At 43.1% G+C, this 22,928-nt stretch overlaps 1 protein-coding gene across 1 annotated transcript; it reads left to right on the top strand.

The window, feature by feature from the left end:
- Positions 1 to 5,605: 5,605 nt before the first annotated feature.
- Positions 5,606 to 15,684, top strand: Haus1 (HAUS augmin like complex subunit 1). The gene is made up of 9 exons (XM_055622995.1): positions 5,606 to 5,649; positions 6,328 to 6,502; positions 8,567 to 8,702; positions 10,366 to 10,500; positions 11,280 to 11,403; positions 11,762 to 11,827; positions 13,016 to 13,087; positions 14,718 to 14,765; positions 15,332 to 15,684. The coding sequence occupies exons 1-9, from the start codon at positions 5,620 to 5,622 to the stop codon at positions 15,380 to 15,382; spliced, it is 837 nt and encodes a 278-aa protein (XP_055478970.1). The 5' UTR covers positions 5,606 to 5,619; the 3' UTR covers positions 15,383 to 15,684.
- The last annotated feature ends 7,244 nt before the right edge of the window (positions 15,685 to 22,928 follow it).

Raw genomic sequence — 22,928 nt, 5'->3', positions numbered from 1 at the left:
TTTTTTGCATGTATGTCCCTGCACCACGTGTACCTGGTGACTTCAGAGAAGCTCTAAGATCTTTTGGAACTTGAGTTACAAGATGGTTCTTAGCCACCATGTAGGTGTTGGGAATCAAACCTGCGTCCTCTTGGTAGAGCAGCTACTGCTCTTAATCTTTGATCCATCTCTTCAGCCCACGTACCCAAATATTATAAGAGATTTGATAGCACAAATGAAAAAATTGAAGTTCTTTGATCTAAAAGAATCTTTTCAGGGAAGCTGGGCCTGAGGGCTCAGGCCTGTAATCCCAGCTAGCCTGACTGATGGGGAATTTAAAGAATGAAGATGAACAAACTCAAGGCCAGCCTGGTAAAAGCAAGAGCTTGTCAATCAACCAATCAGTAAAAGGGCCGAAAACAAATCTCAATAGTAGAGTACCTGCTTAGGGTGCAGAAGGCTTTGGTTTAATTCCCCGGTCAGGGAGGGCAGTAGGAAGAATCCTGTTTAAATTACATAGGTTCCTAAATTCTAGCCATCACCAGGAGTTTCAGTAGAGTGGTTGACAAACCTGCAGAGCATGGTCCAAAATCAAAAAGTACCACTCAGATTCAGATAAGGCTCAGATTTTCTTCTGCCAACAACTAATTTTGTGACCCTGGAGATTCCGTTATACTTTGTCTTTTGGAGTAAAATGGAAATAATTCATTTTCTCTCTCTCTCTATCTCTTTCTCTCTCTGAAACACATATACTCACCAAATAAATGCAATAAGAATTAAAGTCACTATTAGTGTTATTATAAATATTAATTTTTTTATTTTTATTTTATTTATTTACTAATTTTGCTTATTCATTTTGAGTTTTTTTTGAAACCTATGGCAATCCGCCAGCTCCAGCCTTCTGAATACTGGGACCACCACACCTGCACACCAGAAGAGGGCACCAGATCTCATAGATGATTGTGAGCCACCATGTGGTTGCCGTGAATTTGAACTCAGGACCTCTGAAAGAGCAGACTGTGCTCTTAAGCTCTGAGCCATCTTTCCAGTCCCCCCCCCCCCCGTGATACATTCTTAAAGTTCTTATTGTAAGCACCTCTTCTGATGGTAATTTTCCTCTAAATAAACAACAATTTCGGCAGACAGAGCAATTGACTCCTAACCGAGTGCTGTTGGTCTCTTTCAGGCTGCACTGGCTGCTTTGAACGAAAGGACCATCAATCAAAAAACAGCCACCCAGACTACCAGTGTGCCAGCACCATCACTCTTGGGACCCCTACACAACAGCCACCTGTGGTGGCAGATGCTGGTAATCCCCAAGTAAAGTAAAGAGATGGGGAGTAGAAGGTCATCCTTGACTATGTAATGAGTTTCCCTTCTGAGGAAACTGCTCCACAGTGCAGCTCATCATGATGCAACAGCATAGCCAGGACAGAAAGAGAGGGGCAGCATCTGAAGAAAGATTTCTATACAAAAACTGTAACACATTGTTAAGGGTCCCCGTATCAAGGCCTGTTACACCAGAGGGCCCCTGCTCCCACCTGACTACTGCCTCTGTTTGCTGCTGGCAAACCACATTCTGGGGTGTACCAGCTTACCTGAAATTTTACTTCCTGAGCAGAGATATGTTTGAAACAAAAAGGGTAAGGAAGAAGCTGAAAACATACTTTCAATGCAAGCATTTGGGAGGTGGAGGGAGGCAAGAAGATCAAGAGTTTAAAGTTATCTTCAGCTCCAAACTAAGTTTGAGAACAGCCTGAGCTATGTGAAACTGTCACAAAAACAAAACCAAACAAATAAAAACTCGTTAGGTAAACTGATGGACATGTAACTACAATGATCAATCATGGTGACACACAATTTAATTCCAGTGCTGAGGAAGCAAGGTCAGGCAGGTTCCTGTGGCTCACCAGTCAACCAGCCAAACTAATTGGCCAGCTCCAGGTCCTGGTGAGAGACCTTGTCTCAAAGAACGTGGTAGGCATCTCCTGAGGAATAACTGTTGGGGCTGATCTGCCGCTATTATGTATCAAATGTTAATTGTTTGCCCCTCCCCAAGATCCTTACAAGGAAATTCTCACTTATCCAAAATGACATGGTGTAAACCTTACCTGCCAAACTGTCCCTGGTTGTCAAATAAAGTTACCTACTCCTGGGCTAGGCAGGAGCCAAGGTTCTGGGAGAGATCATGAGGAGAAGAGAAAGAAGAGGAAGGGGCAGGTCACCATGGGTTAGTGTGAACTAGAAGCATGCGGCTGGGAGGAGCTTGCGCTGAAGATTGGCATGATGAGAGAAGCGGCCCAAATGGAAAACAAGTACAAGTATTTATGGGGATTGTGGCTGAGACATAGGCAAGACAGCGTAGAGGGTTAATAATACCTGCCCAGCCCCAGGGCATTAAGTCTTACCAGAAATCTAACAGGTTAGCCAGGAGGTGCTGGCGCACACTTGTAACCTCAGTGCTCAGGAGGCAGAGGCAGGATTATCTCTGTAAATTCGAGGACAGCCTGGTCTATAAAGCAAGTCCAGGACAGCCAGGACTGTTACACAAAGAAACCCTGTCTTGAAAAACAAACAAACAAACAAACAAACAAACAAAATCTAACAGGGTTTTGTGTCTTTTATTTATAAAATGCAGGTTAAGGAATAACTGGTGCCTTAATAATTATATGAATCAATATTAAATATCAATCATTCATTCAACAGATGACTGTGGTTGACTTTCATATGTCCATAAGCACCATTAGCCCGTGAACGTAGACATGTACATACTCACTTGTGTGCATACACACACCAAGAATAAAGGAGGGAGGCTTTGAAAGTAGCCTAACAGAGTGCTTGCCTGACATCTACATTCCTAGGCTCAGTCTCCAGCACCTTAAAGAAAACACATGATGACATCACAAACTACAGTGCTGGGCTGCTAGAAACGTTGATTATATTGATTTTTTAAGAGTTGTTTATTATGTATAGTGTTCTGTCTGCACGTACAGCTACATGCCAAAAGAGGACACCAGATCTTTTTATAGATAGCCATGAGCCACCAAGTGTTGCTGGGAATTGAATTCAGGACCTTTGGAAGAGCAGCCAGTGCTCTTAGCCTCAGAGCTATTTCTCCAGCTCTCCATTATTATATTTATCAGGTGTCTTATTTTCTTTCCTGGTGGTACTAGGGACTGAACCTAGGGCTTCTGGAATGCTTGACAAGTACTCTATCACTGTACTCCATCTCCAACCTCCTTTTTACTTCTTTTGACCTTTAGCCGTGACCTCTCTCGGAGCCTAGGCAGATCTTGAGCTTTCTCCTCTGTTTTGAGACAGTGTCGGGCTGTGTATCCCAGGCTCACTTCAAAGCCATACCCTCCTTCCTCAGTCCATGCTCATGCCACTATGCCCAGTGGCATTTAAAATGTCCATACAGTTTAGAAAATGAAATCTTGTCACAATCACAATTTCATAATTAAATCTCATATATATGGAGCTGGAGAGATGGCTCAGTGGTTAAGAGCACTGACTGCTCTTTCAGAGGACCTGGGTTCAATTCCCAGTACCTACATGGCAGCTCACAATGCCAAGATCTGACACCCTCACACAGACATACATGTGGCAAAACACCGATGCACATAAACAAACAAACAAATAAATAGATCACATATACTAGGAAGTTGAATGCAAGAATCCTTCTTTGGCCTATCTGCTTCGCTAGTCCCATAGTATACTATAGGTGCTTCCATGAGGTTGCCTGGACAGTGAAACTCTCAGGTGGAGCCAGACATGATGGTCAAATTCTAGCTGTACTACCTAACCTGGGCCAAGTCATTTAGCCTGTGTGTTTTAATGTGAAAGCAGGGAAAACAATATGTTCACCAGTTTCAGAGGATTTGCAATAATAACAATCCACGTTTGTTTCTCAGGTAAAAAAGCCAGTCATGGGTCTCACCTGAATCCCAGGGCCAAGGAAGCAAGGGCAGGAAAGTTCCTGTGGCTCACTGGCCAACCAGCCAAACTAATTGGCCAGCTCCAGGTCCTGGTGAGAGACCTTGTCTCAAAGAACAAGGTAGGCATGAGGAATGATCACTGAACAAAAATATAAAAGCATAGCAAACCAGGCATTGATGTATAAATGTAAAGAATTCCTCATACTGTAAAATACAGAGTACTGGAGGGAATTCAGAGCTTTAGAGGTGGCAAGAACTGAATTAGAAGAAAGGCACAACAGACAGATGCTGTCAATCATCTTTAATTTTCTTTTCTTTTTTTTTTTTTTTTTTGAGACAAGGTCTCATTATGTAGCCTGTTAACCATTTTAACCATTGAAAACATTCTAACGATGAACATGGTGGTATAAGGCCTGTAATTACAGCATGACAGGAGGTAATGGGATAAAGAGGAAGACATACCAGGAGTTCAAAGTCATTCTCTGATACATAGCAACGTTGAGGCCACCTTGGGCTACATGAGAAATCCCAAAGAGATGGCTTGACAGGCAAAGGTGCTTGCTTTCAAGGCTGGATCCCAAGTTTTATCTTTAAGTCTGATCCAGGGATCCACGTGGTGGAAGGGGAGAATCTATTCCTGAAAGTTGTGCTTTGACACCCCCACCCTATCCCCACACATATTAAAATGTAATAAACTTAAATAAGTAAATCCTGAGGACATTTAAACACTTGACAGCAGAAACTAATGTTAAGATTGCTGTAGTTGGCTGGGCAGTGGTGGCACACGCCTTTAATCTCAGTGCTAGCGTGCTCCGGGAGCAAGTTGATCTTTGTGTGTTCGTGTGTTCGAGACCAGCCTGGTCTACACTACAGAGTGATTCAAGACAGCCAGGGCTACACACAGAGAAACCCTGTCTTGAAAAACAAAATGACAACAACAAAAAGATTGCTGCAGCTCCTATGCCAGAGTAGAATAAACATTTAATTTCGTGTTGTTTTTGAGATAGGGTCTTATGTAACTCTGGTTGCGTCAAGGTTGAAGATGGCTTTACATTTCTGGAGGATGCTACCACATACAGTGTGTGCTCTGCTGGGGATTCAGCCCAGGACTTCCTCAATTTCTTCCTCACCCTACTCCCAATTATGGAGTCCAATCCCTGAGAGTTTTTTGAGTGTGTTTGTTTGTGACACTCTAAAGCCATAGCTCAGGATGATATGAAACTTACAGTTATCACTGTATAACAGAAGCTGGCCTTGAGCTCTTGGCAATCCTCCTGTCTCAGCCTGCCTACTGCTAGGATTACAAGCGTGTGCCATAATGTCCATGAAAGAAATTATTAGATTTATGCAATCAATGTGGAATCAACACTATCTGCCGACTAAAAACTCAAAGTTGCAGGTATTTTTTTTAAGACAACTTGGCTCAAGCGAGAAATATAAGAAATAAAACAAAACAAACAAACAAAAAAAACAGCTTGTTTCTAGGAGTTCTTCTCATTTTGATGATTATAACACAGAGGGCTCAGAGCTAGGTTATGCAGCCAAACCAGGCTCTTAGAGCAGCACGGGTTCATTGTCCTGGAATCAGTAAAAACCAAAACTCCCAGAATTCTCGGCCCAGAGGGGTGGGCCCAACGGTGAGAGGGCGGAGCCTGGGCGTTCCCCGCGAGGCTTTGAGAGTGAGCTGGCGGGAGCGGCGGCCATGGCAGCGCCGGAAGATAGAGGATCGCAGGTGACACCCGGAGCTGGGTCGGGAACCCGCTTAGCCTTCCCGGGGCCGCGCATCGGCCGGTCTCGGCACTTGCTGTCCCTACTGTTTCTGCCCCGACTTCATGGTGCGGCCTTGAGACCCTTTGCGGGGCCGGACCCCCCTGAGGAGGCTGTGCCCTCCCCTTCCCCTGGTGTCCCAGCCGCTGTATGGAGCTTCTGGCTTCGGGCTGGGGTGGGATTCCGAACACAAACCCACCTTGCAGGCCAACCTCCTTTATTCACCGCTGCTTCAGTCTAGAATGTGAAGAATGTAAACCACTGGGCTGCAGCCAGACTGAAGTCCGGAACCCTTCTAGCACTGGTGGGGTTTAGGATGTGTTGGGGACGACTAGCTTTTCAGATCGTATACTAATAATCAGTCTATTTTGCTTTCACGTTCGATTATTAAGATCTTCCAAGAGAGGCAGGTTCTTTTTGTTGTTTGTTTGTTTGTTTGTTTGTTTTTGCCAGTGCTTCGTTTGCAGCTTTGGGGAAGAGTGATGTTCTTTGGTAATTTAGACTTCGTTTGCCTACTCACTTGTTGACAAGTCAGGATGTGAATCAGCAGGACACCTGAATAGTCACAGAAAATGTTTAGTTTGCTGCGGAGCACTCAGTTTGTCAGATGCTGTTATAACAAGGCTTACTTTTTAATGGCAAGGTTGCTGCGTGGTTGAAAAAAATATTTGGAGACCATCCCATTCCACCATATGAGGTGAACCCACGGACGACAGAAATTTTATATCACCTTTCAGAACGCAACAGGATTCGGGACAGGGACATCCACCTGGTAATAGAGGACTTAAAACAGAAAGCAAGTGAATATGAATCAGAAGGTGAGTTTATGCCTAAAGCTTTGAAAAAGGTAGTAGAAGTAACTAAATTTTATAACACTAAAATGTTAGTGTTTTAGTCTATACTACAAGTAGTCTATAATCCAAGTAGTACTTGTATTATTATCATTATTCTCTTTTAGACAAATTAGATTCTCTTCTGTTATAATAACTTCCAAGTTAGAAATTTCAGTATAGCATGCCTTCTTAAAACAGTGAAACCTAAAAGATAATTAAATTTGCAGGGTTGGGGCTTGGGAGAGGAATGCCTTTAATCCCAGCAGAGGCAGGAAGATATCTGTGAGTTCAACAAAACAAAAGCCTCTTAGCCTACCGTAAAAGATACCTGCAATTCTTCCCCTTACATAGCTTGGGGGACACCAAAGATGGCAGCCATGAAATGTGAGACTTGGACAAATCACCACAGGCTATATATCGTGGACTTGCTTTGAAATTTTCTGCTAAGCCAAGCATGATGGTGCACATTTGTAATCCCAGCATTCAGAAGGCTGAAGTAGGAGACTGCAGTGTCAATTTGGATCACATAGCAAGACTGTCTCAAACAAGTTTTTTTTCTTTCTCCTCTTTCTTGTTAGTCATAAGTAGTATGAGAAAGTGAAGAGTGAGAACAGTGGTACATCTGAGATATGCCTTCTGTGGAAGCCCTCCCACTCAAGGGTTCTGTCTTATTTTTCCATAGTAAATTTCTGCTCATTCTGCCTGAACAAAATAAGAAACTTTTGAGGATGACAGTACAGCAGAGGAAGCAAGATCTCCTTGCCCTATGTTTAGCCAAGCTAGGGACATTTGTTGTATATAATTTTTAAATGTAGATTTATTTTTTATGTACGAGTGTTTTGCCTACAAGTGTGTATATGTACCCTGTGTGCTCCTGGTGTTTGTAGAGGTCAGAAGAGTGTGTCAGATCCCCTGGAACTGGAGTTAGGTGTGATTATAAGCCACTATGTGGATCCCAGGAGCTGTGTCTTCTGCAAGAGCAAGTGCTCTAACTGGGCACAGTGCCACACACCTTTAATTCCAGCACTGGGGAAACTGACACAGGTGGATATCTATGTGTTCAAGTCTAGCCTAGCCTAGATAGAATTCCAGGACAACCAGGGCTACATAGAGAGACCTTGTCTCAAGAGCTTGATGTCTCTCCAGACCCTATATGATATTTTGAATATAGTACAATTATATTTAATTTAATTATATTTAAAAGACACTTTTTCCAATAGTGTCTTTTAAAATTAGCATGGAATCTGTTTGATGAGCCATGTTTTTTTGTTTGTTTGTTTTTGAGACTTTTTTTGTTTATGTGTGTAGTTCTGGCTGTCCTGGAACTAGCTCTGTAGACTAGGCTGGCCTCAAACTCACACAATCCACCTGCCTCTGCTGGATTAAAGGCATGTGCCACCACCACCTGGCTTGGTATGCCATCTGAACAGTCTAGAATACTCCCACAGTGGAGAGCAGAGTAATTCCATCACCATAGGAACCTCTCATGGTTCCTACTTTTGTTTAGATTGAACAGGTTGGTTCCCAACGACCCCATTGGATGCTTTACAACTGCCTATAACTCCAACTCCAGGGGTTCCTATGCCTCTGGCCTCCACGGGCACCTGTACCCAAAGTATACATGCTCATACATATACACATAATTACAGATAAGTTAATTATTTGGTTTGCCCCCCCACACACCGTGTTTTTTGTGTGTATGTAGCCATGGCTGTCCTGGAACTCTCTGTAGACCAGGTTAGCCTTGAAATCAGGGAGGGTAGGACTGGGAGGAGATGAGGGAGGAAGCTACAATGGGGATGTAAAGTGAATAAATTATAAAAAATAAATTTAAATTAAAAAAATAATCAGAGATACACATGCCCCTGCCTCTGGAGTGCTGGAGTGCTGGGATTAAAGGTATGTTCCACCATACCTGGCTCAAAAGAAATCTTGAACAAACAAAACCAAATATATATATATATATATATATAATATATAATAAAAGTTTAAAAACCAAAAAGGACAAAACATCTAAGATAACATAAAATAATTCTTTTATCATTTCAGCCAAACGTCTTCAAGACTTTCTCATGGAGAGTGTGAATTTTTCCCCTGCTAATCTGTCTAACACTGGTTCCAGGTTTCTGAATGCACTGGTCGACAGTGCAGTAGCCCTGGAAACAAAGGATACTTCAATAGCAAGGTAATTATTGTAATGCTTTTGGTCTGTGTTCCCATAGGGGAGTGTTCTGTAAGGCCTTGACATAAGGATCTTTTGGTTCTCACAGTAATTCTGCATAAAAGATTAGCAATAAATACAAAAGTGTTGAAGTAATTTGTTTGTTTGTTTGGTTGGTTGGTTTGGGTATAGTTTTTTTTTGTTTGTTGGTTTGTTTTTGTGTGCTGAATTCTAGTTAGCTCAGCAGTACCAGGGGTGGGTAGTCATGGCTGTATAAGAAAGCTAGCTGAGCAGAAGCCAGAGAGGTGGAGCCAGTAATTAAGTAGTGTTCATTGTTTCTGCCCCGACTGCTCTCAGTGATGTACTGTGACCTGCAAGTGTAAGATGAAATAAACCCTTGTTTTGTTTTTATGAGACAGGGTTTCTCAGGGTACAGTCCTAGCTGTCTTAGAACTCACTTTGTAGACCAGGCTAGCCTCGAACTCACAGAGATCAACCTGGCTCTGCCTCCTGAGTGCTGGGATTAAAGGCGTGCGCCACCATCGCTCAGCTCAATAAACCCCTTTCTATGTTGCTTTTGGTCCTGGTGTTTATCACATAACTATAGAGCAAACTAGACTAGCTGGAAACTGCATCTGTGGGTATATACCTGTAATAAGTCCAGCACCCAGGAGGTGGAGGCAGAGGATCAGAAGGTCAAGGACATCATCTTCAGCATCTTAGGGAGTTTGAGGCCAGTATGGACTGTATAAGAATCTTCCCCCAAGAAATAAACAAACAGGAAAAGTAGTAGGTTAAGTGATTTGGTTGAGCATGGTAAATCTTGTTTGTATGCAACACTGAATAAGGTAAGAATACTCATTGTTTCTAAGACACCTATATAATGACGTAATTCCACCAGTCCCCAGAGGGAACAGAAGCTCAGGGAGTGAAGGTTAAATAACTTCTTCAGAGTTGGGATCCTAAGCAAATCTGGCTCCAAAGTCCATATGACAACTGTTGGTGGTCATTTCTTAGCTAGGATTATTACTGCAACTGACCATGATCAGAAAAGAACACATAACACTGCGCATAACTGCCAGTATAAAGTTTGAGATTTATATAATGCTTGAAGAGTAGTGTTGTAAGAACATAGAGACTACACGGCAGCATCAGTGTAGACCAAATCAGTTCTACAGGCACCAAATATGACTGTATAGGGAAGCAGACATGACCTTCAAGGAGAGTAACTGCTTAGTCAAATGAGAGAGAAGGACAATGGAGAGAATTCTACCATAGTGTAACAGCTGCACTGTAAGACTAAAGATGCTATCTCTGGTGAGCACAGACAAAAGTCACAAGTTTGGGGGTTTTTGTTTGGTTGGTTTTTAGAGTTTTTGTTTGGTTGTTTTGTTTTTATTTTGTTAAAACAGGGTCTCATTATGTATCCCTGGTTAGCCTTGAAGTCACTACTCACTATATAGACTGGGATTCTTGGCGATCTGCCTGCCCCTCTGAGTCTTGGGAAAAAGGTGTGTACCGTCACACCCTGCCTTACCTAACTTTTGAAGGGAAATGGGAGTTGTCAGGCAGTGCTAACAGCAGGCGAGAGCAGTATAAAGGATGGAACAGTGTGATTATGTAGAGAAGATTGATTTTAGGCTGTGCTTGTTCTGGGCCTATCTGTGTGACCAAGTTCCTCTTTCAGTTTTATCCCTGCAGTGAATGATTTGACCTCTGACCTTTTCCGTACCAAATCCAAAAGTGAAGAAATCAAGCTTGAATTGGGAAAACTTGAAAAGAGTCTGACTGCAACATTAGTGTTAGAAAAACGTCTACGAGAGTGAGTTGAAATGTTGCCATTTTGAACTATAAAGTAACCTCCGTAGGACCTGGTCAAGTGGGGCATGATGGCACAGACCCATAATCCCAGTTGCTGGAAGGCTGAGGGAGGAGCAGCAGAAGTCCATGGCTGCCTGAACAACTCATGATGTGCTTCGGTGCAGACTTTCACATTTTACTCTATACAGTTTATCACCCTTTGTAGTTGCAATAGTAAAAATGTGGAGTTTTATAATTTTTAAAAATCTTAACTCACAAACTACCACATAAAGTCCATATTTTGGTGTGCTTTTTTACTACAGCTTTAATGTTTCTCTTTGATGCTCTGAGCCTTTAGGTTCTTATTGCCCCAGAGATTACAGCCAGTGGTCAGTGTTGATGTAAATGCAGGATAATTTGGTAACATCGGATGTATTCAACAAATAATGAAAATGTGTGTGTCAGGCACTGTGTCATGTCACATACAGTGGAGAGGTTCTTAGGATATAGTAAATCACTTTTTTGAAAAGAAGCTTTAGTTTGTCTAAGAGTAATTGTTATAGGTTAATGTTAACGTTATTTTGTGTTCATTGAGAAAAGTCCCACATGGCAACATGGCAGGGGCAGTGCCCTGAAGAATGCCTTGTAGTCTGGATGTAAACTTGTGATGGAATAGCTGGCAAGTAGCTCTTCTACACTGGCTAAGCCAGAGCTGAATCCCAAAAGAGCGAGTTTATTTTCTTGTTTTTCAAATAATCGTTTACTGAGAAGAAAAATATGCTTTAATTTTACTTTTGGAAGAGATGTCAAGAAGGCAGAGCTGCATCTGTCTGCAGAAAGGACCAAAGTTGATAGTCGTCTTCAGAACATGGACTTCCTGAAGGCAAAGGCAGCGGAGTTCAGGTTTGGAATCAAAGCTGCAGAGGTGTGTATGAAGACCTGTGTGTAGCTGCTCTTAGACCTATGTCCTTGCAGTGGGAAGCATTGCCAGTCCTCTCCGTAGATGAGGACAATGAAGGGAATATCTAACTCTCCCAAGGTTACGTAACTGCTGAGCAGCAGCTCTGTAACCTGACTCTGTTTAGAGTCAGGCATTCAAACCCTTCTACTTATACTCCCACATGTGAGTCTAGATGGGATTCCCAGTAACATAAACTAGCTTAGATGCATGTGTGCTTTTTAGTTTGTGATCTGTAGCTATTCTTCATTACATGTTTAAAGAATTTTCATGGTGGTTACCTTCAAGGTGATCTTTCAACCGGACTCTCTTTCTCATACTGTAGGAGCAGCTTTCAGCCAGAGGCATGGATGCGTCTCTGTCTCACCGGTCACTAGTGGCACTTTCAGAGGTAAGCTTCTTGTCCTAGCCTGTCCTCTGCTGCTGTAACAGATTCCCACAGACTGGATCATTTATGAGCAGTCAAAATAGGAGTTGATTTGGTTCATGAATCTGAAGGCTACGAAGTCTAAGATCCAGGGGCCACAAGTGTGGAGGGCCCTCTGCTGCTGTGTCTCAGATGTACGGTAACAGTGCAGGTCCCAGGCTGAGGGGACGGCTCAGTTGTTGGGAAAGTGCTTACCTCAGTTTGGACCTCTGGCACCCATATAAGAGCTGGGTGTGGCTGTACATGTCTGTTACCCAGCACTAGGGAATGAAAATGACCAGAGACAAGCAGTTCCCATATTATTAGTCCTCTCTCGAGATGAGGGACTACAGGGAAGATCTGTAACTTGCCTAAGGTTATGCAACTACTGAGCAGCAGCTCCAGAGTCAAGTCAGGCATTCAAGCCCTTACACGTGGCACCCATCTTGTCCACACATGTAAGTGTGGACAGGATTCCCAGGTGATGTGATGAGCTTGGGGACTCCCGAGCTGGTTGTCTAGCCTCTGTCATCAGTGAGCTCCACACACGTAAAATACATTTTAAAAACAGAGCAGGCTGGAGTGATGGCTTTGTGGCTAGGACACTTGCACTCTTGCAGAGGACCCTGGTTGTCCCCCTAGCACTGCATGGCCATCCACTGCCATCTGGAGTGCCAGGTTCAGGGGACTCATTGCCCCATTCTGCTCTCCGTAAGCACATAAAAAAGGTACAAACAAGCAAGCCAAAAATCTATACCCTAAAGTAAAATAAAATAAAAATTAAAAACCATACTTTACAAGGCTTGGCTGTAAGTGTTTTTACCCCTGTACCATCTTGCTAGCCTCTATTGTCTTATACTAAATAAGTAGGATTACAGTGTTCTTACTTTAAACATTTTTTGAAAAGTATTGCTTCTATTAGAAATGAGGTGATCTATATGAAATTGTTTGATTCTTTATTTAAAATACCTGTGGAGTGAAGAGTATAGCTCAGTGACAGATCCCTGGCCAAGCATCGGGAAGCCATAGCTAGCTTCCCAATTGCATCCCATTGCTAGCACCACAAATAAGTAAATACCTAAATAGTAATGCTTTATTTTATTTCAGTAATGACCACTGTGTAGTTGTTTTGTGGCTATTTCTGTTACTATGTAACTCTTTTTGCATTTCCAGAAACTATTGGAACTAAAACAACAGACTATACCTCTGAAGAAGAAATTGGAGTCCTATTTAGATTTAATGCCGGTAATTGTTGTGTAGGTTTTCCTGGAGTCACGTAGTGGGTTTGTGTTTCAAGGGTTTGAAATCAATGACAGAATGGAGAGTAGAGACTCAAATTTGTAACTTAAAACACTTGAGAGGCCGAGGCAGAAGGATCACTGTTCTAAGACAGCTCAGGTGACAGAATGAAATCTTGTGCCAGAACACCAAAGGAATAAGAAAAAAATAAAGTCAGTGGCAGGCTTGGCATGGTGGCCCTTGACTGAAACAATAACTCTGTTTATTCATTTTGGGTGTGGGTGTCACAGTACACATGGAGGCTAGAAGCTGGTTCTCTTACTGGGGTTTGGGAGCAAGTCCCATTACTTAGTAAACCAACAGTCTTGCCTGCCAAGGTCCTGTTTTAACACCTTCGTCCCCAAATAGTTGTTGGTAAGTTTCAGGATTGTATGCATGCTGGGTGCTCTCTCCAACTTTCCTTGTCTTTTGAAGGACTTGTACTGAAGTGGCTGTCCTCTATGAGTGAACCTCTTTGTTTTATATCACTATAATCATGGCACCTCACAGAAACAACTTAAGGGAGCAAAGACTCATTTGCATAGTTTCAGCTATAGTGGTGGGAAAGGCAGGCAGAATGGGTCAGTACGCCATGGCAGACCTGGAAAAAGGGACCAACCCAGAAACTAGGGACCAGGCTTGTGCTGGATAGTTTTATGTCAGTTTCACACAAGCTAGAGTTTACCTGAGAGGGGGGGACCTCAGTTGAGAAAATGCTTCTGTACGATTCCACTATAAGCCAGGCTGTGGTGATGTACACCTTTAATCCCAGAACTTGGGAGGCAGAGCAAGTTTCAGGACAGCGGGGTCTACACAAAGAAACCCTGTCTCTGGGGGAAAAAAAGATGCAGCTGTAAGGCATTTTATTTATTTATTTTGAGACAGGGTTTCCTTATGTAGCCTTGGCTGTTCTAGATTTGGTTTGTAGACCAGGATGGCCTCAAACTCAAAGAAATCTGCCTGCCTCTGCCTCCTTGAGTGCTGGGAGTACAGGCATGAGCCACTATATCGGTCCTGTAAGGCATTTTTGTAATTAGTAATTAATGGGGGAGGGACTAGCCCCTGGGAAGCAGGCCGAGCAGGCCATGGGGAGCAGGCCAGTAAACTGCACTCCTTCATAGGCCCTGCCTCTAGGGTTCTGCCCTGTTTGAGCTGCTGTCCTGACTTTTGATGATGAATGGCAATATGGAAGTGTGGGCTGAATAAATCCTTTTGTCCCCAACTTCATTTTTGGTCATGGTGTTTCATCACAGTAATAGAAGCCTAAACTAAATCAAGGCATCTTCCTCCTGAAGGGTCCAGAGCTTCCCCAGATAGCATCAGCAACATCCCAACTAGAGCCTCTATGAAACTATTCATCAAAACATGGCCCATTCCTGGCTGGAGAGATGGCTCAGAGGTTAAGAACACTGGCTGTTCTTCCTAAAGGTTCTGAGTTTAATTCCCAGCAACCACATGGTGGTTCGCAACCATCTATAGTGAGATCTGGTGCCCTCTTCTGGTGTGCAGGTAGACATGCAGACAGAACACTATACTTAATAGATGAATCTTTAAAAAAAAAAATGACCCCTTCTTTGTTTTGTTTTTTCTTTATAAGAATCCATCTCTTGCTCAAGTGAAAATTGAAGAGGCAAAGAGAGAATTAGTAAGTAGTTCCCAGTTTTCTTCAATTTTTCTTTTTAAATTAGCAATTATTAAATTGAGCTAAGATTTCAAAGCTGTGTTGAGTGATTAAATACAACTGCTTGGGAGTACACAGTGTCTCAAAAAATCAGTACTCAGAAGGCCAAGGCAGGAGGATTACTGCATGTTTGAGGCTAGCTAAAGCTATATAGTAAGACTCTCTCTCTGAAAACTGTACCCAGACAAAACTACACACAGAAACACAAATACACACACACACACAAGGACTGGCAGTGTAGCTTAGCAGTAGAGGGCTTGGCTAGTGTACTTCAGTTCCTCGGACACACTTACACACACATGTGCACACACACACACACATACTCACACACACAAAGGGATGGCAATGCAGCTCGGCAGTAGAGGGCTTGGTTAGCATACTTAAGTTCTTCAGTTTGATCCCTAGTCACAAAAAATTAATAAATAAATAATTTAATAGTTTCCTTTTCTACTTCTCTTACTTTAAATATTAGTAGGAATTGATGACATCTCTTTCATGTCTTCACTTAATGGCTTATTTCTTTCCTCTAGGATGCCATTGAAGCTGAACTTACAAAGAAAGTAGAAATGATGGAACTGTGACTACAGCCAAGTAGACATCCTTTTCCCAAGAAGTAAATGACTGTTCTTAGTGAAGATAATAATATCATATTGATAAAGTAACAGTTTTTGGTCATGCATTTATATTTTTGGCCTAAATATAGTTTTCATATGAAAAAACACTGTTACCTGTTACTTACTGTGTACCTGACAGTTAAGAATCTTTTGAAAAGGGCTGGAGAGATGGATCAGTGGTAAAGAGCGCCAACTGCTCTTCCAAAGGACCCAGGTTCAATTCCCAGCACCCAGCTTACAACTGTCTGTAATGAATCTGACACCTTTACCCTAATGCACATAAAATAAAAATTAAATTAAAAAAAAATCTTTTGAAAAGTGGGCAAGGGCTAGAGAGATGGCTCAGCAGTTTGAGCACTTTTTACTCTTGCAGAAGACCTAGGTTTGATTCTCAGCACCTATATAGTGGCTCAGAAACATCCATAACTCTGGTTCCAGGGATTTGACCTCTTCTTTCATCTGCAAGCACCAGGCATACATGTGGTACACAGACATACATGCGGGCAAAATGCTCATATACATAAAAAGGAAAGAAAGAAAGGAACCCTCCAGTAGTTTCTTATGTGACCATCATGATGGCTCTCCTGCAGACTCACTGACTAGGTCAATCTTCTGTGGTTCCAGTTTCTCTACCTGCTTCCTTCTCTAGGGTTCTGCCTCCATTCCTGATCAGCAGATAAAGCAGCCTTTCTCCAGATGTTAATATGTTTAGCCTATGAAAAAAAAAATAGATCTTTAAGCCAGTGGCAGAAAAAGGAATAATACAGCATATGACGTTAAATGTATATTTCATGCCGTATATTAGGATCAGAGACCTATATAAAAGTTTAAAAACATAGATACTAACCTGGGAGTATAACTAGATTGTAGAAGCTGCATTTTCAGTCTCAACATGGTATGCGTGTCTGCTGGTTTTTCTCAATTTGATGCAAGCTAGAGTCATTTCTTCATCACATTAGGCAGTTCTGTAGAACATTCTCATGATTAATGATTGATGTGAGGGCCCTGCCCACTGTGGGTCATGCCACCCCTGGCCACGTGGTACTAGGTTGTGTAAAAATGCAAGCTGAACAAGCTAAAAGCAACATTTCCCTATGGTCTCTGCTTCAGCTCCTGCCTCCAAGTTCCCGCTTAATTCCTGCCCTGACTTCCCTCACAGATGGGCTGAAAGCATTATTAGATGCATGAACTGGGCCTCTTACAGTGTCTAGCACTGCTTGAGCCATGGGCAGAGTGTGAAGTTCAGCTGTATTGGCCTACGCCATAGCTGACCTGATTTGGAATGTTAAACACATTTGTAGTACCCCATGTGAGATGGTGACTGGCAAATGCCTGCCTGAGTACCTGGGAGAAGATCTCTTATCAAGTGCCTGCCCTGCTATCTATTTTTCAACTCATGCAGAATCGCTCTCTACTTTAACTGTAAACAAAGAGGAAATCTAGACTATAGTTTACCCAGGGAGATCTCAAAGCCATCCCCAAATCTGAGCAAAGTTCCAAGCAAGATCTATAGAGAGAGAACACACAAAAAGAAAAGGCCACGGGGACAGTTCCGAGTATGTAGTTTAACTGATAATTGATTTTCAAAAGTTGCAATGGGAGGGCTGAAGAGATGGCTTAGAGGTTAGGAGCACTGCTTGCTCTTTCAGAGGTCCTGAGTTCAATTCCCAGCAACTACACAGTGGCTCACAGCCATCTATAATAGATCTGGTGTGCAGGTGTACATGCAGGCAGAACATTGTAAACACAATAATTAATCTCTTAAAAAGGCTGAGTTTAGAGTCACAAATCTATAATCACTGCTGCAAAAGCAGGAGGATTGAGAGTTGAAAACCAACCCAGGCTGTGTCCTGAGACCCTATCTAAAACAAAGAAAATAGGCTTCACTCCAAAAATATAACAACAAAGACTATTAAAAAATGCAAGTAAGGGAACCCTGAAGAGATGGCTCAGTGGTTAAGAGCACTGTCTGCTCTTCCAAAGGACCCCAGTTTAATTCCCAGCACCCACGTGGCAGCTCACAACTGTCTGGAACTCCAGTTCCATGGACTCTGCCACCTACATACCAGTGCACAAAGAATAAAATTAAATAATACTAAATGCAAGTAGGGGAATGTGGGCCTTGGTGATGTAGCGTGGCCTTTGTCTCTGTAGCACGCTGTGGCAGCTTCTGCTCCAGACTTTATCTTCTCTTCCACCAGTCCAGTGCTAAGAGCTTGCTAGGAAACACAGCTTCATGCTCTCTTGCATCTATAGATCCTATCTTTGAACTTTTAGGTTTGTGTGTCTTAAGTTGGAGTGTTTGTGGAGGTCAAGAAGCTAAAAAGGGCCTGGGAGAGGTCTTTAGTGAAGAAGGGCTAGTGGAACACACATGGAAATAGAAGGGATTACAGGTTTGAGTAGGGGTGGATGGTAGGGTTATCTAAAACTAAGGATGTATGAAGAAGCTGAGCAAGCCATGGAGAAGAAGCCAGTAAGCAAACAGCTTCCTCCAAGGCCTCTGCATCAGCTCCTGCCTCCAGGTTCTCACTCTGCCTTTGTGTAGTGGTTCTTTTCTATTGCTGTGGCAAAATGCCATGACTAAGGCAACTTATAAAAGTGTTTAGTTGGACTAATGGTTTTAGAGTGTTAAGAGTCTGTGATGGCAGAGCAAAAGTATGGTGGCAGAAACAGCTGAGAGCTCATGTCTTGATCTGTAAGTAGGAGGCAGAAAGAATACTGGGAATGTCATGTCGTGAGTGTTTTGAAGCCTCTAAGCCTGCCCTCAGTGACACACCTCCTTCAAGGCCACATGTCCCAAACCTTCCCAGATTTGGGGACCAATTATTCAAACATGTGAGCCTATAGGAGCCATTCTCATTCAAAACACCACATTCCACTTCCTGGCCCACATAGGCTAGTCGTATATTACAATGCAAAATGCCCTTAGTCCAACTTCAAAAGTCCCCATAGCCTTTCACAGTCCCCACTGTTTAAAAGCCCAAATCTCTTCTGAATTCCAAGGCAATCTTTCTTTTTTAGTATTTATTTTTGTGTATATGAGTGCTGCATATACACCTGCATGCCAGAAGAGGGAGGGCATCAGATACATTATAGATGGTTGTGAGCCACCCACCACTGGTTGTTGGGAATTGACCTCTGGAAGACCAGACAGTGCTCTTAACCACTGAGCTGTTTCTCCACTCCTCCCCCCCAAGGCAATTTATTAATTGCAACTCCCTAAACAATCAAAAGGCAGACTACATTGAATTGGAGCAAAGGAAAGACGCATTGGACCAAAGCAAGACCAAAACACAGTAGTTCAAATTTCAAATCCTGTCTGACGCCCAAGGGCTTAGATGGCTGCACCCTTCCAGCAGCCTGCTGCCTGCAAGCTAACTCTGAATCTCGGGCAAGTTCCACTTCCTGCACGTAGTTCTCCTAAGCAGAAAACCCATGGCTCTGGCAGGTCTAACATCTTGGGGTCTCCAGTGTAATACAGACTTCATCTTCATAACTTTACCCAGTGGCTTCTCAGGCCTCCCTGCAGGGATTCTTCAGCCACACACTTGCCTCAGTGGCTCTCCTCAACCTCAGGTGATTCCACAGCTCCTTTACTCTGTGTGCCGACAACACTGCCAAGCTTGGCCCCCTTGGGACGGAGCCTGCCCCCTCAAGTCACACGTGCAGCTGCTTTCCTTTGCTGTTGCTCCTTGCCGGTCTAAATTCCTTAGGCTTTTTGCTTTCACAAACTGTGTGATTGTCTGGGTGGAATCTTGCCAGAAGCTGGAAACAACCAAGATGTCCCTCAATTGAGGGCTCAATATAGAAATTGTGGTACATTTACACAATGGAATACTACTCAGCAATTAGTAGTATTGCAGACCAGGCCTCACCCTGATCCCTTGTTTTTTGTTTTTTTAAGCACAAGCCTTGGCTCCAACATTACATTTCCAGGTGCTCTTTTTTTCCCCCTCCTCAAACTTTACATTTTGCCCCACTTGCTCTTCTTTATTGTAGACCTACATAAGTGCAATTATGAATAGCCATGCAGGAGAGCTATGCATAGACTGTTTTGAAATCTCCTTCACCAAAGAAATTAGCCCACCGCTTTTCAGTTTTGCTTCAGGCAAATTTGTAGGACTTGGCAGAAAGCTGCCACTGTCTTACATATCACAAGACTAGTCCCTGGCTCCGCTGCCGGTATTGTCACCCTCCAAAACCTCTTGAGTTCTGCCCCTGCAGATTCCCTGTCTCTCAGCATACTCTCTTCCATATGCCATGTCTGATTATAGCATCCAACTGCTTTCCTAGTACAACATCCCAAAAGTCTTCTACTCCTCTAAGAAGATCCAGCATGACTAGGCCTCGCATAGCACTAGCTCCTTCCTTGTACCAGCTTGTCTAATTTTTTTCTATTGCTATGTTCTCTTTTTTTTTTTTAAACATTTTTATTTTTTATTGACTTTATTTATGTGCATTGGTGTTTTGCCTGCATGTATGTCTATGTGAGAGTGTCAGATCTTAGAGTGACGGACAGTTGTGAGCTGCCATGTGGGTGCTGGGATTTGAACGCAGGTCCTCTAGAAGAGCAGTCAGTGCCTTTAACTGTTGAGCCATCTCCCCAGCCCCTTTTAAAATATTTTTTAACAGTTATTTATTTTAGGAATTTTATGGATATGAGTGCTTTGTCTTCATGTATATCTCCACCCCAGAAGAGGGCATCAGTTCCCAGTATAGATGGTTGTGAGCCACCATGTAGGTGCTGAGAATTGAACTCAGGACCTCTAGAAGAGCAACCATTGCTCTTAACTGCTGAGCCATCTCTCCAGCCCCCCACTGTGTTCTTTTCTGTCGCTGTGAAAGGGACATAATAACCAAAGCAACTTGTAAAAGAAAGTGCTTAACTGAGTTACAGTTCCAGAGGGTTAGAGAGTACGATGATGGAGCAAAAGCATGGTAGCAGGAACAGCTGAGAGCTCATATCGTGATCCATAAGAGGCAGAGAGAGAGAGAGAACTAGGAATTGCGTGAGTCTTTAAAACCTCAAAGCTCACCCTTGGCACACCTCTTCCAACAAGGCCACACCTCCTAATCCTTCCTAAAACAGTTCCACCACCTAGGGACCAAGCGTCCTAATATATTCATTCGCTTTCAAACCACCACAGCTGGTGAGAGGACTCAGTGGGTGAAGGAAGGCACTTGCTGCCAAGCTGGACAGTCTGAATTCAGTTCTGGCAACCCCCATAGTGGATGGAGAGAACCAACTCCTGCATGCTGTTCCCTGCTTCCATGTGCACGAGGCAGCATGTGTACACCCGAACACAAATAAGTAAATAGATAAATAAATAAATGTTTTGTTTGTTTTTGTTTTGTTTGTTTGTTTGTTTGTTTTTTGAGACAGGTTTCTCTGTGTACCCGTGGCTGTCCTGGGCTCACTTTGTAGGCCAGGCTGGCCTTGAACTCACAAAGATCTATCTGCCTCTGCCTCCCAAAGTAAATGTTATTTTTTTTTAAAGAAGCAAACAGATAAATAAAATAAAGGATATGAAGCACTGTTCTCTGCTATGAACTCAGTTCTACGTGCAGGGGAGGTGGTGTGAGGGGTTCTCTGTTTTTTGTCTCCATGCCTGACCCTATGCTATATGTCTGACTGCTTTCCTCCTGATACTTCCAGATCCATCCCCTAAAAACAAACATTTGTAAGCACAGTAAAACAACCACATTCATAAAATGTAATATTAATGAAATATTATTGTTCTATGATCCATGCTCAAATTTCTCTAGCTATCCTGATAATGCACAGTACATACAATTGCTCACGTCAGGCACATAAACTGTATATGGTCCTGTTTGTTGTTTTCTGCTTTTCTTGGACAGGGTCTCATGTAAACGCGGCTGGCCTCAAACTTAGCATATAGCCCGCGGTGATCTTAGAGTGTTGATACTGCTGCTCCCCCTGGCCCTGGAAGCTGGATGCTGGCTGAGGGGTGAGGCGTGAGTGAGAAACATTGCTGGGATGGTGTGTCTGCTACTATTTTAAGAGCAAGATGACAGTGTTGGATGGCCTTGGTTGCCAGGGGAGCTTTTTCTTGTGGATTATCACAGAAGCGCGTGAGAGGTGGCTTCCCCTCAGCTGGCTGTGGCCCTGTGCCTGGGCTGCTGACATTGTGGGTTGGATGGGACACCACCGAGAGGCCAATCTGCCATCCTTATTTGGGAGCATGATGTAGGCCTCCCTTCTGATGGCAGCCTGCTTTCTCTCTCATTGTGCAGGTGTGTATTTTTAGGCTCATCTCTCGGCACCCGGCTCCCACATGTTCAGCTTTCTTTAAACTCTGCAGCAGCAGCTGTGGGCTGACAGATTGCCTCCACAGTACAGGGAGGGGGACCTCTCTCTCTCTCTCTCTCTCTCTCTCTCTCTCTCTCCCTCCAGCATCCAGATTCTTAGCATGTTCAACACAGAGCACAGAGACGCATCCTTATGCTGCCCGCAGTGTGACTGTAAAGACTGCAGGGGACTCTCAGGTGTCGGACACCATAGCTGCAAGGCCTTCTTCACTCACGGGCTCGTGTCTTAAAACCCACCAAGCTTACTATCTTACATGGTGGGGTTATAAAGATAAATAAGAATTTTCCCTCAATCTCAGAGAGGCAGCTTATAAAGTCAGAGATTATGAGACTGCCTAGGCTAAATCTTAGTTTTGAAAGCTATGTAAAACATGCCTTTTACATGGTGCAAATGTCTTGTATATCAGCAGACTTGGCTTATTGGTATTACATTTTTTTATACACACACAGAAGACCCATGTTCAGTTTCCAGCACTCACATGACAACTAAGAGCTGTCTGTAACTCCAGTCCCAGGGGCCTATCTCTCTCTTTTGGCTTCTTGGGTAATACATGCATGTTGTATTACCCACATATACACGGGTAAGATATACCTATACATAAAAAGGTTTTAGAAAACCACCATACACATAAATTTATTTTTATTTTTTAAATTATTTTTAATTACATTTTATTTTTTTACATTAATTACATTTTATTTGTTTTGTATCCCAGCTGTAGCTCCCTCCCTCTTTCCCTCCCAACCCTATCCTCCCTCCCTCATCTCTTCCCATGCCCCTCTCCAAGTCCACCAATAGGGGAGGTTCACCTCAGCTTCCATCCGACCCTAGCTTATCAGGGCTCATCAGGACTGGCTGCAGTGTCCTCCTCTGTGGCCTGGCAAGGCTCCTCCTCCCTCAGGGTGGGTGGTCAAAGAGCCAGCCACTGAGTTCATATCAAAGACAGTCTCTGTTCCCCTTACCAGGGAGCCCACTTGGATACTGAGCTCCATGGGCTACATTTGAACAGGGGTTCTAAGTTGGAGTATAAATTTATTTTTAAGTATATAAAATTTCATCTGGGCACAATTCTGTAATCCCAGCATTAGGGAAGTGGAAGCAGGATGATCAGGAGTTCAAAGTCATCTTCAATTACATACATATTAAATTCAAGACCAGCCAGGGCTACAGGACCCTCATCCAACA

The sequence above is a fragment of the Psammomys obesus genome, unplaced genomic scaffold (assembly GCF_907164565.1).
Source record: "Psammomys obesus unplaced genomic scaffold, mPsaObe1.curated_primary_1811, whole genome shotgun sequence".
NCBI classification, from domain to species: Eukaryota; Metazoa; Chordata; class Mammalia; order Rodentia; family Muridae; genus Psammomys; species Psammomys obesus.
Note: the sequence above shows the minus strand (reverse complement) of the source record. Positions and strands in the feature narration are given on the sequence as shown.